This window comes from Pelobates fuscus, chromosome 5 (assembly GCF_036172605.1).
Source record: "Pelobates fuscus isolate aPelFus1 chromosome 5, aPelFus1.pri, whole genome shotgun sequence".
Classification (NCBI taxonomy): domain Eukaryota; kingdom Metazoa; phylum Chordata; class Amphibia; order Anura; family Pelobatidae; genus Pelobates; species Pelobates fuscus.
In genome coordinates, this window is record NC_086321.1 from 383,682,725 (window position 1) to 383,698,395 (window position 15,671).

The following is a 15,671-nucleotide window of genomic DNA, read 5'->3' on the forward strand; positions in this document are numbered from 1 at the left end:
TCTCCCTCTCCCTCTCCCTCTCCCTCTCCCTCTCCCTCTCCCTCTCCCTCTCCCTCTCCCTCTCCCTCTCCCTCTCCCTCTCCCCCTCTCTCCCTCTCTCCCTCTCTCCCTCTCTCCCTCTCTCCCTCTCTCCCTCTCTCCCTCTCTCCCTCTCTCCCTCTCTCCCTCTCTCCCTCTCTCCCTCTCTCCCTCTCTCCCTCTCTCCCTCTCTCCCTCTCTCCCTCTCTCCCTCTCTCCCTCTCTCCCTCTCTCCCTCTCTCCCTCTCTCCCTCTCTCCCTCTCTCCCTCTCTCCCTCTCTCCCTCTCTCCCTCTCTCCCTCTCTCCCTCTCTCCCTCTCTCCCTCTCTCCCTCTCTCCCTCTCTCCCTCTCTCCCTCTCTCCCTCTCTCCCTCTCTCCCTCTCTCCCTCTCTCCCTCTCTCCCTCTCTCCCTCTCTCCCTCTCTCCCTCTCTCCCTGCCTGACGTGTTCCTTTTAAAAAGGACTGTCTGCTTCTACCGCAGAGCCTCACAATTTGCTACAGTGCTGCAAACCAGCGCCTGCTCTAGATTTACCCAGCATTCCCTGTAAATAGAACTTTGTGTCAGTACTGACCTAGCGGTATTGAAGGCAGACTGGTCTCGCGATGGGTTATTACCGTCTATGCTTTGTATGCAATAAAAACCTTTATTACGTATAGTATAATACTCCCACTGTGACCTGTGATAATTGAACCTGATGACTAATGGAACCCTATAGCTAGTGAGGGACACATGGCAGAATGTGAGCAGTTGCCATGGAAACCAATGTATTAAAGTGTATATCGCTCATCACTCCTGGAATTGGAGTGACTCTGTGTGAACCTAAAGGGTTACGGCTGATAATGTGCTTGGGATGTAATCTAGGAAGGGGGGCTGCTGTAATAAACACTTTGTCTTGTTTGACGATCAGCCTGGTTTTTATTTTATTTTACTGTGGTGGATTATTCTTGCTTTCCTGGACCGCGGTGCTGGCTTTTCGTACTAGCTGACCTCACACCTCGTGTTGAATCTCCTTGTTTAGCATGACATTCCTGTGATGAAAGATATCTTCTGTTTTCTCCACAGCGCATCAGGGCGACAGTGAACAGCCAGGAACAGAAGAGACTTCTAATGGACTTGGATATCTCCATGCGCACCGTGGATTGTCACTTTACTGTCACATTTTATGGAGCATTATTTAGAGAGGTATCCGTAGCAAAAACGATTGGCTGGTTTTCATCTATTTATTTTAAATCCCCATACCTGCCATTTTGAATGTTCTTCTTTACCTGTTCCTTTTGCAAATCTACGTTTCCCGTGATTCTAAATGTAAAGGAGATGATGCCAACATTGACTTAGATAAGAATTGAGATGAATCGTGGTAAATGTAGGAGGATTTGCGTTACGTGCCTAGACTGTACCTTTAAAACAATTTTTTTTTAAATACTTTCATTAAAAGTTCTTTCACATTTCAACGAGTCCTATGAATGCAAAGATAGCAATAAGCAAAACATGACTTTCTGACTTTTTCATTTTTAACCTAAACTAAGAGCAAACCGTTAATGAGAGCGAAATCCAGAAAGCCAGGAGTGTTGGTTTTGACACAATTAAACTTGTCCTGCAGAATGGGAGAAGGAAAGGAAAATAGAAATAAAAGCATAAAAAGGAAGAAATCTGCATAAACTGTCTGTAAACCTGCATGTGTGAAATAATCACAAATAGTCAGCAGAAATGTTGGACGTTCCTTGCTGCATCCTGTCTATAAAGAGCACGATGGTGAAAAAACATGCACGTTCTGTGTTTTAAGTTGCATTTCCCAGAATTCTCGGAGACCCATCAGCCGCTGGCAGACCAAGGGTGGCTGTTACTTGATCTGTTTGTATTGACTTGCAGGGCGACGTATGGATCTGCATGGAGCTAATGGACACCTCTCTGGACAAATTCTACAAACACGTCATCGACAAGGGCCTGACGATCCCAGAGGACATACTCGGAAAAATAGCTGTTTCTGTGAGTACCTATCTTGCCAAGGTTACCTACCCACTGAGAGCTACTGAGCGTATGTCCAATTTAGTTAAAATACCTCCTACCCCATTTATTGGCCTACATAAAATATGGAAGAACCCGAAGCTGCATTCACAGAACAGGATTCTTTGCAGTTTGTCCCATAAGCCCTCCTGCCTAGCCTCCGTTCAGCAGTAACAAGTAGTTTCATTCACAAATGGCCATGAAGGTAGCAGAACCTATAACTCCATTCATGTTTCTACATGAAAGTGGCTCACGGCGGCAGTATTGCGCTCACCTGTATTTGGGGGGGTGGGTGTTCTATTACTGTAGCCGTGATTTAATAAGGTGAAGGGACAGCGCTGCAAGTAGCTACTTACACCATATCCGATTTAAGGGAAGCCGCTTGCTCTCAATATTAATATTAGATTATTTGTGTGTGTGTGTGTGTAATATGTATGTGGGAATTTATTCATAATATTAGATTATTTGTGTGTGTGTAATATGTATGTGGGAATTTATTCATAATATTAGATTATGTGTGTGTGGGAATTTATTCATAATATTAGATTATTTGTGTGTGTGTGTGTAATATGTATGTGGGAATTTATTCATAATATTAGATTATGTGTATGTGGGAATTTATTCATAATATTAGATTATTTGTGTGTGTGTGTGTAATATGTATGTGGTAATTTATTCATAATATTAGATTATGTGTGTGTGGGAATTTATTCATAATATTAGATTATTTGTGTGTGTGTAATATGTATGTGGGAATTTATTCATAATATTAGATTATTTGTGTGTGTGTGTGATATGTATGTGGGAATTTATTCATAATATTAGATTATGTGTGTGTGGGAATTTATTCATAATATTAGATTATTTGTGTGTGTGTAATATGTATGTGGGAATTTATTCATAATATTAGATTATTTGTGTGTGTGTGTGTAATATGTATGTGGGAATTTATTAATAATATTAGATTATTTGTGTGTGTGTAATATGTATGTGGGAATTTATTCATAATATTAGATTATGTGTGTGTGGGAATTTATTCATAATATTAGATTATTTGTGTGTGTGTAATATGTATGTGGGAATTTATTCATAATATTAGATTATTTGTGTGTGTGTGTGTAATATGTATGTGGGAATTTATTCATAATATTAGATTATGTGTGTGTGGGAATTTATTCATAATATTAGATTATTTGTGTGTGTGTAATATGTATGTGGGAATTTATTCATAATATTAGATTATTTGTGTGTGTAATATGTATGTGGGAATTTATTCATAATATTAGATTATTTGTGTGTGTGTGTGGGAATTTATTCATAATATTAGATTATTTGTGTGTGTGTAATATGTATGTGGGAATTTATTCATAATATTAGATTATTTGTGTGTGTGTGTAATATGTATGTGGGAATTTATTCATAATATTAGATTATTTGTGTGTGTGTAATATGTATGTGGGAATTTATTCATAATATTAGATTATTTGTGTGTGTGTGTAATATGTATGTGGGAATTTATTCATAATATTAGATTATTTGTGTGTGTGTGTGTGTGTGTGTGTGTGTGTGTAATATGTATGTGGGAATTTATTCATAATATTTGATTATTTGTGTGTGTGTGTGTGTAATATGTATGTGGGAATTTATTCATATTAGATTATTTGTGTGTGTGTAATATGTATGTGGGAATTTATTCATAATATTAGATTATTTGTGTGTGTGTAATATGTATGTGGGAATTTATTCATAATATTAGATTATTTGTGTGTGTGTGTGTGTGGGAATTTATTCATAATATTAGATTATTTGTGTGTGTGTATGTGGGAATTTATTCATAATATTAGATTATTTGTGTGTGTGTGTAATATGTATGTGGGAATTTATTCATAATATTAGATTATTTGTGTGTGTGAGTAATATGTATTTGGGAATTTATTCATAATATTAGATTATATGTGTGTGTGTGTGTGTGTGTGTAATATGTATGTGGGAATTTATTCATAATAGATTATTTGTGTGTAATATGTATGTGGGAATTTATTCATAATATTCGATTTCTGTGTGTATGTATATATGTGTATATGTGTGTGCGTGTGTGTATGTGTGTATATATATATATTATACTATTACATGTAGATACATAATATGATATTTTGGGAATGTATAGAATTTGAACATTCACTGTGTTTATGTATCTGTGCATAAAGTGTTTTTTCTTGACCATAAATTCCTGGTTTTGTGTTTTTCTATTTCAGATTGTTCGAGCATTAGAACATCTGCATAGTAAACTCTCCGTGATCCATAGAGGTAATGCAGCGTAACATTTCATTTGTGTACTGTGTATATGAGCAGCTACCTCTGGTTAGATGGATTTCACTAGCAGAATGTAGCTGAACTGTTTGAAGAGCTGGCAATTGGGACATTAAAGGACCACTATAGTGCCAGGAAAACAAACTTGTTTTCCTGGCACTATAGTGTTAATAGTCCCCCCCCCCCCTCCCCTCCCAACCTCATGGCCCCCCTCCCGCCGGCCTCTAGGGGAAGGAAGGGGTTAAATTCTTACCTTTCTCCGGCGCTGGGGACTCTCCTCTCTCTTCCGACGTCATCCGCCGAATGCGCATGAGCGGCAAGAGCCGCGCGCGCATTCAATCAGTCCATAGGAAAGCCTATTTTTAAGCTTTCCTATTGACGCAAGCGTCTTCTCACTGTGCTTTTTCACAGCGAGAAGTGCCTCTAGCGGCTGTCAATGAGACAGCCACTAGAGGCTGGATTAACCCTAATGTAAACAGCAGTTTCTCTAGATGGACCTGGCACCCAGACCACTTCATTGAGCTAAAGTGGTCTGGGTGCCTATAGTGGTCCTTTAAGTCAGTCTGCGTGCACCCCAATTTCAGGCGCTGATCTCTGCTTTGGCCACCGTTGTCGGAATTCTTGTGACGTGAGCCGCCTGCACCCGATAAGCGCATGGATTCATGTTACAGATTGAATTGTGTATATGTCCGCTTTATCCTTGCTCTGTGTGACGGGCTGTACTTTTCTGCAGCCAGAGTAGCGGCGTTGGAACTATTCTTTAATCCGCTCTGTTTTCAACGTGGCTATTGGGTACTTAGAGTTTGCAGTTTGGCATTGAATTCATTTTTAGTAAATAAACACCGTAGACTTTAGTTTTCACTTCGTTCTTATTTATTCACCAGTAACAAAGTTATAACATGCATTCTATAGCACTTTTTGTGTGTCTCAACAAGCAATTTTTAAATAAAATCCTTTGGTAGTGAGACACAGGCGCCTATTGGTACCTTCTAAATCCATAAAATCTCTTTTCCATCGGTTTCTGATGCTGAAAGTCTTTTACTGTGGAGAACACTTTATTCTGCTGTACAAAAAAAGAAGTGTCACTTCACCCCAGTAAGTGCTCTCCGTGTTATACTGGGGTGAACTGAGCAGAAGAGGTAAGTAAACAACTCTCTAACCTCCATCACATTATGGGGATTTGCCATCCCATGATGCATCTCTCTGACATTCCATATGTGCATGCGCGTGTTTGGAATCCCAGCGATGCTGCGCATGCGTCTTGCGTATGACATTACGAACGCTAGCTAATTTACATACTTTGCCTGTCCTTGGCTGGCAACGTGTGCAAGTAAAAAAAACTAAACTAAAAGAAATTGTAAAACTCTTAGCACAGCCTAAGGCTAGTTTGCTGTTTAGTTTGGTAAAAGAAAGGAAGTGGCTGTAACACTTTAAAATCTGACCTGTTCTATAATGAATAGGTTATTAGAGAGATGTTCACTTTAGAGCTGAAGGAGTCTAATAATATACAAATACACACGTTTTCTAACCTTTCTTCGTAACTAAAATCTTCCATTCCCCATATTACTTTTTTTTTTTGCCTGTTTCTGCCCTTTTCCTGGTTCTGTAATATCTTCTTTTTAAACATAGTACCCCAAACGGCATCTCTTATTCGGGTGGAGCCTTGGCACTGGTTAATCAAGAGACAAAATTCCATTTTCCCCGTTACTTGATCCCCCTCTTTATGCACGACCTTAGATTAGCGACTGTGGCCTCTAATGTGTCTGTTCTGCTTTCCCTGCAGACGTGAAACCCTCCAATGTACTGATTAACACCCAGGGCCAGGTGAAGATGTGTGACTTTGGCATCAGCGGTTACTTAGTGGACTCTGTAGCTAAAACCCTGGACGCTGGCTGTAAGCCCTACATGGCGGTGAGTGCTAGTGGTGGGGCTGGGAGAGAGGTCTCTCCTTAACGCAAACTCCAGAGGTGATCCAACAAAGTCCCTAAACCTGTCCTTGTTTTCCAGCCTGAAAGAATAAATCCAGATCTCAACCAGAAAGGCTACAGCGTGAAGTCTGACATTTGGAGCCTGGGAATTACCATGGTACGGAGCAGTGCATTCTGGGTGATAACCCATTGTACAGCGCTACAGAGTTTGCTGGCGCTATATAAATAATAACGGCATTATCAGTATCAATACCATCCTACCTGCTGAGACAGCTGGGGCGGGCTAGCTGGGCTTTCTCACGCCATCACTGCTGTCCGGGCTGGATTCAGAACTGTTGGTTTTTTTTTTTTTTTAAACTTGCAGGAGCTGAAGATGGCAGTATTTGCTGTGATTTGGTGGAGGGGGAGGAGGCGGACTGTGATTTGGTGGAGGGGGGAGGCGGACTGTGATTTGGTGGAGGGGGGGGAGGCGGACTGTGATTTGGTGGAGGGGGGGGAGGCGGACTGTGATTTGGTGGAGGGGGGGGAGGCGGACTGTGATTTGGTGGAGGGGGGGGAGGCGGACTGTGATTTGGTGGAGGGGGGGGAGGCGGACTGTGATTTGGTGGAGGGGGGGGACTGTGATTTGGTGGAGATGTGGGGGGGGGGCGGACTGTGATTTGGTGGAGATGTGGGGGGGGGCGGACTGTGATTTGGTGGAGGGGGGGGGCGGACTGTGATTTGGTGGAGGGGGGGGGCGGACTGTGATTTGGTGGAGGAGGGGGGGGCAGCGGACTGTGATTTGGTGGAGGAGGGGGAGGCGGACTGTGATTTGGTGGAGGAGGGGGAGGCGGACTGTGATTTGGTATATGGGAGATGCTGTTTTTTTATTTTTTATACTGTACGGCTCAAAAGAAACCTACGTCACTATGAAAAACTAAAATGTATTTATCTTTTTAAAATTTCGGCCCACATAAACTTAAACCTTGTTTATTTAGCCTGTGTTAGACTTTGGGTTTGATATGCTTGGCTTACAGTGTCCATTTAACTCCCTACAGGAGGCAATTACTGCTCTCCACCAGCAGGTGGCAGCAGGTGCCCAGTTTTTACGCAGCATTGTGTTAGACTTTGTCGGCAATATTATAAATTTCAACATAGAACACATTAGTCATTTTACAGGCGTATGGGAATAGTTTGTGTATTTTCACCTGTGGTGACTCCCGCCCCCGCGCTTGTTTTTAAGGAACACTTCAAGGACCATAACCAGTACTGCACACTGTAGTGCTTATGGTGCTAGAAGTGCCCTGATATTATCCCAAGGTAAGTAGTGAAAGTGTTTTCACATTGCCAGACAACTTACCTGGGGCCTGCTGGGTGCCAGTCAACCAGGAGCTCTCTGCTTTGAAATAACCTGACTGTGCACGGCCTGGCTCATCGGCTGAGAGTGATCAGCTGACACTGCACGGCCTGGCTCATTGGCTGAGAGTGATCAGCTGACACTGCACGGCCTGGGTCATCGGCTGAGAGTGATCAGCTGACACTGCACGGCCTGGCTCATTGGCTGAGAGTGATCAGCTGACACTGCACGGCCTGGCTCATTGGCTGAGAGTGATCAGCTGACACTGCACGGCCTGGCTCATTGGCTGCGAGCGATCAGCTGACACTGCACAGCCTGGCTCATTGGCTGCGAGCGATCAGCTGACACTGCACGGCCTGGCTCATTGGCTGAGAGTGATCAGCTGACACTGCACAGCCTGGCTCATTGGCTGAGAGTGATCAGCTGACACTGCACAGCCTGGCTCATTGGCTGAGAGTGATCAGCTGACACTGCACGGCCTGGCTCATTGGCTGAGAGTGATCAGCTGACACTGCACGGCCTGGCTCATTGGCTGAGAGTGATCAGCTGACACTGCACAGCCTGGCTCATTGGCTGTGAGCGATCAGCTGACACTGCACAGCCTGGCTCATTGGCTGCGAGCGATCAGCTGACACTGCACAGCCTGGCTCATTGGCTGCGAGCGATCAGCTGACACTGCACAGCCTGGCTCATTGGCTGAGAGTGATCAGCTGACACTGCAAGGCCTGGCTCATTGGCTGAGAGTGATCAGCTGACACTGCACGGCCTGGCTCATCGGCTGAGAGCGATCAGCTGACACTGCACGGCCTGGCTCATCGGCTGAGAGCGATCAGCTGACACTGCACGGCCTGGCTCATCGGCTGAGAGCGATCAGCTGACACTGCACGGCCTGGGTCATTGGCTGAGAGCGATCAGCTGACACTGCACGGCCTGGCTCATCGGCTGCGAGTGATCAGCTGACACTGCACGGCCTGGCTCATCGGCTGAGAGCGATCAGCTGACACTGCACGGCCTGGCTCATCGGCTGAGAGCGATCAGCTGACACTGCACGGCCTGGCTCATCGGCTGAGAGCGATCAGCTGACACTGCACAGCCTGGCTCATCGGGTGAGAGCGATCAGCTGACACTGCACGGCCTGGCTCATCGGCTGAGAGCGATCAGCTGACACTGCACGGCCTGGCTCATCGGCTGCGAGTGATCAGCTGACACTGCACGGCCTGGCTCATTGGCTGCGAGTGATTAGCTGACACTGCACAGCCTGGCTCATTGGCTGCGAGCGATCAGCTGACACTGCACAGCCTGGCTCATTGGCTGAGAGTGATCAGCTGACACTGCACGGCCTGGCTCATTGGCTGAGAGTGATCAGCTGACACTGCACGGCCTGGCTCATTGGCTGAGAGTGATCAGCTGACACTGCACGGCCTGGCTCATTGGCTGAGAGTGATCAGCTGACACTGCACGGCCTGGCTCATTGGCTGAGAGTGATCAGCTGACACTGCACGGCCTGGCTCATTGGCTGAGAGTGATCAGCTGACACTGCACAGCCTGGCTCATTGGCTGCGAGCGATCAGCTGACACTGCACAGCCTGGCTCATTGGCTGCGAGCGATCAGCTGACACTGCACAGCCTGGCTCATTGGCTGCGAGCGATCAGCTGACACTGCACAGCCTGGCTCATTGGCTGCGAGCGATCAGCTGACACTGCACGGCCTGGCTCATCGGCTGAGAGCGATCAGCTGACACTGCACGGCCTGGCTCATCGGCTGAGAGCGATCAGCTGACACTGCACAGCCTGGCTCATCGGCTGAGAGCGATCAGCTGACACTGCACGGCCTGGCTCATCGGCTGAGAGCGATCAGCTGACACTGCACGGCCTGGCTCATCGGCTGCGAGTGATCAGCTGACACTGCACGGCCTGGCTCATTGGCTGCGAGTGATTAGCTGACACTGCACGGCCTGGCTCATTGGCTGCGAGCGATCAGCTGACACTGCACAGCCTGGCTCATTGGCTGAGAGTGATCAGCTGACACTGCACGGCCTGGCTCATCGGCTGAGAGCGATCAGCTGACACTGCACGGCCTGGCTCATCGGCTGAGAGCGATCAGCTGACACTGCACGGCCTGGCTCATCGGCTGAGAGTGATCAGCTGACACTGCACGGCCTGGGTCATCGGCTGAGAGCGATCAGCTGACACTGCACGGCCTGGGTCATCGGCTGAGAGCGATCAGCTGACACTGCACGGCCTGGGTCATTGGCTGAGAGTGATCAGCTGACACTGCATGGCCTGGCTCAGGGCAGCAGGAGGTGCCAGTCATGGACTATGGTGTTTTTCCTGATAAATGCTGTTTTAAGTTCTAACTCTTTCTTTATTCATTGACAGGTCGAGCTGGCAATTCTGCGCTTTCCGTATGATTCTTGGGGAACCCCCTTTCAGCAGCTAAAACAGGTGGTGGAGGAACCGTCGCCCCAGCTGCCTGCAGATAGGTTCTCGGCTGATTTTGTTGAATTTACCTCAGAATGGTAAGTGGGTAAATGGGGAGTGAAGGGATGAGTGACTCAAATTACTGACACGAGGCTCCCTAACCGTCCTGTTATCAATCTGCTTGCTCTACTCGCAGTCTGTGCCGTGTCCTGTCATATGAACCCCTGTGTGCAGTGCGTCACGTGTAAGGAACACGACTGAACGCCCACATTTGATGTTCTGGAAGAAGGCGTTCTCATTAAGCAGATTTGTGAGATTCTTGTCTCCCATGAAGGGCTTACTGGGACATGGCGTGCTTTCACTTTAAGCAAACATTGCGATTCGTTAGATTTGTCTCTGTGCTAGTCCCCTGTATACAGGTATGCGTTCCAGCATAGAGTGAGCAATCCGTTTGCCATCAGATACAGGAACCGGTCCTGGGTTTCCCCTGCAGCATGCCCATGTAGTCAGCAGAGCTGTTTATTCTGACTGCTTCTGATGCAATCTTTCTTGCCATTGTCTGTCTGGGAAGTTTCCCGAAGATCACTAAAGGGGAAGCGATTACAGGAAGCGTCCTGACTAAAGGATGGGTAAACGTATCCCAGCTTACAATATGTACATCATACGTTGGGGGGGATTTTATTTGTCATCGCATGAAAACTGTAAAAAGGCTTTTCACATTCTGTTTTGAAGTGATGGAATTAAAATCTGCTATTTTGGCCGAACCTTTTTAAAAACGTAAAGTAAAATGTTTAGTGAATGACCTTGAAAGGTTATCATTTTGTCTTGTCCATATAGCGCCCACATTCTTGTTTAATAAAGGACCACTCTGGGCACCATAATGACTTCTTCTTAATGAAGTTGTTATGGTATCTGGAGGTCCTAGACACTGTTTTTATCTTAAAGGGACACTCCATGCACCCAGAAAACTTCTGCCCATTGGAGTGGTCTGGGTTCCAACTCCCACTACTCTTAACCCTGCAAGTGTAATTATTGCAGTTTTTATAAACTGCAATAATTACCTTGCAGGGTTAACTCCACCTCTAGTGGCTGTCTATTAGACAGCCACTAGAGGTCACTTCCTGCGTTCTAGCACAGGAAACCTGTGCTAGAACGTCGCTGGACGTCCTCACGCTGTGTGAGGACCTCCAGCATCGCTCATTTCCCCATAGGAAAGCATTGAAATGCATTTTCAATGCTTTCCTATGGGATGCACATTTGGTCTCCCCGGCCGGTAGGCGGGATCAGTCTTGCCCACCGGCCGACGCAATCAGAGGGAGGAGCGGCGCGGATGAAGCAGCAGCAACGTTTTCACCCCTTCAGCAACCGGGGATTGGGGGATGAGAGGGAGAGGGGACCTGCGGTGTCCAGGAAAACAGATTGTTTGTTTTCCTGGCACTGGAGTTTCCCTTTAAGAGGTTAAACCATCTATGAACAGTTTAAACTCAAAGTGCACTAGACAGCGCTGTCCTCTAGACCCCTCTGTCTCTGGCTTTGTCTTTAACACAGAAGCCTTTCTGAAATGCTTTAGAAATGTACGTACTTGACAAACCAGCCCTTTAAGGAAAAACTGCATCCACAACCTCCAGGCACCATAACAACTTCATTGTGAGGTAGTCATTATGTTTGTCGTATCTGTTCAGCGAGAGCAAGCACCAGTGACCTGGTGCGCGGTGGGTGGGACTTTAGTGGAGCTTGCCCGCTACGCTTGTTTCCCATTGGATAATTGGAGACTTGTGCTTACCATGGCTTTAGCATTAATCTGTGCGTACATTGGGAGAAATTCAAATCCGTAATTTAACAAATGCAGTTATCTTTATTCAAATCAGGTCTATTCAGTTTGGCTGATAATTGCGCTATTCACTGTATAGTCACGCTATATGCTCAGTCTGTGCTAAACGGTGAGGGTGACCTCCAGCAATAACCATGCCCTCACCATACCTGATTCACTCAGGTTAACCTGTGCCGGGAGTGACTTGGTTTACTAGTTCTGGCACGTGTAGCAGGACAGCACTGAATAGGAGTACTGCGTGTTTTTGTATTTGGGGTTAATGATGACCATAACATAGACGTTGATGGTTAGCGTAAAATGTGTAGTCCTATCCTACTAGCCAGGTCTTTTTCACTCGCCGATTGCTAGTTAAAGGAATTACTTAAAATACTAAGAGACACAATGTAGAGCTAGGAACAGAAAGGTTAGACAAGTAATTCTGTTGAGGTTGGGGTAGAGTTATTCTTGGGTTAGAGAAGTGATTCTGTTCAGGGTAAGGTTGGGTTAGAGAAGTGATTCTGTTCTGTTGTGGCGAGGTAGGGTTGGGTTAGAGAAGTGCTTCTGTTCTGTTGAGGCGAGGCGAGGTAGGGTAGGGTTAGAGAAGTGCTTCTGTTCTGTTGTGGCGAGGTAGGGTAGGGTTAGAGAAGTGCTTCTGTTCTGTTGAGGCGAGGTAGGGTAGGGTTAGAGAAGTGATTCTGTTCTGTTGAGGCGAGGTAGGGTAGGGTTAGAGAAGTGATTCTGTTGAAGGTAGGGCTATTGATGAGTTAGAGAAGTGATTCTGTTGAAGGTAGGGCTATTGATGAGTTAGAGAAGTGATTCTGTTGAAGGTAGGGCTATTGGGGTTACGGTTGTAGTTCACCTGATCTCTAGCAGTGCTGTTGGATCCAACAAATAAACACAATTTCTTGCTTTATGAATGGTCAGATAAGGAATACTATAGATATTAAGACTTTTTTTTTTTACACAAAGTGTAGAACGGTTTGAATATATGATTTTGGCAAACTCAACGCCTCTTGGCTGCTCATTGGAGATAAGTAAATTGGCCTCTCTTCACGTCACATCAGCAAGATTGACCCCTTAATCTCTGCAAGTGCGGGCTTTGTGTTGCTGTGTGAAAGAAATATAAAATGTTTCAAACTGTGTCCGCTGTGATGGTAACGCAATATGCAAATGATGTAGACTTGAAGCCTTTATTCTGGGTCATTAGTAAAGCGGTATATATGACAATAATTGGCCTGATTCTTAAAGCGTTCTGTTTTTTTAAAAATAATTTGTCTGCTTTTCTATTTTAGCTTGAAGAAGAATTCCAATGAGCGTCCAACTTACACAGAACTTATGGTAAATATATAAAATGTGTAACCATTGTTTTAAAAGTCAGTGTTCACAAGCAATGTGTGGTTTTATGTGTGGGTTTTTTCCCCCTTAAAATGTGCCAGCATTGCTCCTATAAGCGTGTTTTTTAATCTAAGAGCGCTGTGAAAGGTTTAGATGGAATGACCCCTTGGCGGTCAGTCCGTGTTTCAGCATGGAGGCCGCTATCTTGCAATTGAATTACCATTTTCAAATCGTGACCATTACTGATTTAAAAAAAAAAATGGCTCTAGAGATCATGTGATTTGAACAGCCAATCAGATGCTTGGATTTGCACAGGATTTGCCAGCATCCTACTGTGCGGAGTCTGGAAACTAGCGTAATTCTTTGAACCCGGATGCCACGTGTCCACCAATAAGCTGAATTACATGAATACGCGCAGTTTGTCCCTTATTAACTAGTTCTAATTGACTTTTTTTCGTTTTCACAGCAACATCCCTTCTTCACACTGCATGAAACGAAGAACACTGACGTGGCGTCGTTTGTCAAGTGTGTTCTGGGAGATTAAACCGATGCCACACGATCCGTTTCACAACGTACGCACGGACTTCTCCCTTAAAATGGCTGCCGTGCTCTAGTTCCCAAAGCATTGCATCATGGGACTGGGAAAACTGGACTCTATAATCTGCTGGCGTCCCAACGAGGGATGCCATTCTAGCTGGCCGAGAACCCTAACCTCTTCTCTGCCACGGCAGTGCAAGCGTTAACGCCTCTTACCTTAGAGGCTCATTGTTGGTTTAGAGTCATTTTAGGGATCTTACGTATAGATTTTCCCCCTTTCTTCTTTTTAGTTTTTTTGGTTTTTTTTTAGGTGCTACTGTAGGTTTATTTTCTTTTTCTAGATTCCCTCCTATTGTATTTTTTTTTTTTTTTTTTTATTTATGTTCTATATCTGAATTAGCTTCTGTTTTTATGAGAGGAGATCTGCGTGTGATGTGGGAGGAGAACCGTTTCAAATATTTATAGGATTTGCTGGTGAAAGGGTGAAAATCTTTGTGTATACTATTTAAGCCCCCCCCTCTCCCCCAGCTTTTATTTGATATCCTTTTTATTTTTTACTAATGGTCCTGGAAGAGTGAGTGAATAACTGGTGATTTTGTTTTTTTCGCTCTCTTTTTAGTAGTTGGACAAAGTAGAATTCGTTTTTCATTTTTAAATTTAATTTTATTTTTTTTCTTGGCCAAAGATGAGGAAAATGTATTTTGCGTTCTTGACAGAGGTCTTGCAGTAGTACCCTGAAAGGAAAATATATATTTTAACGAAACCTATAAACCTGCAGACTGCTTTGTGGCCTTTCAAATCGAGGAAGAAATGTCAGCGGGATGAATATTTACTAACAGTGCTGCGTAACGCCGCCATGCGCCTCACAGAGCCTTAAAACCTCTAGCTGCTGTGCTCTGCAACCCCTTTTTATTCTTAATGTGTATCAGACACTAAAGGCCTGTTTTTAAAAAAATGTCTTCATTTTTTTCTGAGAGCTTTGAACCCATTGCTGTGAGGCGTTTTTTTTTTTCTCCCCCTCCTTCGGTACTGTAGGGACTCATTAAATATATTTACCCTTCCTAATAACCAAGGAGTTTTTACGTAACTTTTTAATTTGTCGATTTCAACCGGTCTTTATTTCCCCAAAGAGAAGCGAGTGCTACATGCCGTGGGACACGTTTAGCCAACTTCTGCCCTCGTGTGCTGGAAACTAGAAGACTCATTCATGGTTCTAGATCGCCAGCTGGGGTGTTTTGGTTCTGTCTGGCACTTTCTGCCTTTATTTTTCTGAACGTGGCAAAATTAATTCCTATTTTTTTTTGTCACCTTAATGCAGATGTATTTTTTGGGGAAGTGTATTCGATTAGCCTTTTGTTACCAGATGGGCCGGCAACTTGCTGCGAAAGTTTAAACTGGGTCATGGCATCCATGACAGATAGCAATGTTTTATATTCTTTTAGAAGCCGGTTTATAATTGCATCCTGTTGTGCGGCTTTTTATCTGGTCCTCTGCAAATTCTGTAGGTTTATAATACTGTGCATCCTTAATGAGCTGAACATAGGGATTATATTGGTGTTTTATCTCCAATCAAATGAAATGTCTTGCATATCAATTATATATTTTAATGTCAAACGTGTGGGTTTGTGTTTTTATTTGTCCATATTCAATGCCCCTTGCGAACCCCATTTTGCCAATAAAAGGGTCATGATTTGAAAGCAGAATCTTCAGTTAATATTCTCCTCCGAGTTGGTGGAGTTTCTGTCTACACTCACCTCGGTAATTGTTACTGGAGCGTTTATTTGGGTGAGTGATGATGGCAACTGCCTCTTCCCATGATGTGCAAGGTGAGACTCCCACTATCGGTGCTGTCTGCGCGTATGTACTCATTAATGCTTTGAAAGTGCGGCATCATGAGAAGCCATTAATTTGCATTGTATACCGGACTCTGCTCCAGTTGTATATGCAATAATAATGAGAGAGAAAATAAA

The 15,671-nt window shown here is 44.6% G+C and overlaps 1 protein-coding gene across 1 annotated transcript in view; it reads left to right on the forward strand.

The window, feature by feature from the left end:
* MAP2K6 (mitogen-activated protein kinase kinase 6) overlaps positions 1-15,398 on the forward strand; it is a 40,159-nt gene extending 24,761 nt beyond the window's left edge. Inside the window, exons 5-12 of the mRNA XM_063456359.1 lie at positions 1,083-1,202; positions 1,890-2,006; positions 4,280-4,331; positions 6,118-6,245; positions 6,342-6,419; positions 9,978-10,117; positions 13,122-13,167; positions 13,631-15,398. Of these exons, the coding sequence (XP_063312429.1) occupies positions 1,083-1,202; positions 1,890-2,006; positions 4,280-4,331; positions 6,118-6,245; positions 6,342-6,419; positions 9,978-10,117; positions 13,122-13,167; positions 13,631-13,708 (759 nt within the window). The 3' untranslated portion in view covers positions 13,709-15,398. The remainder of the gene's footprint in view (positions 1-1,082; positions 1,203-1,889; positions 2,007-4,279; positions 4,332-6,117; positions 6,246-6,341; positions 6,420-9,977; positions 10,118-13,121; positions 13,168-13,630) is intronic.
* The last annotated feature ends 273 nt before the right edge of the window (positions 15,399-15,671 follow it).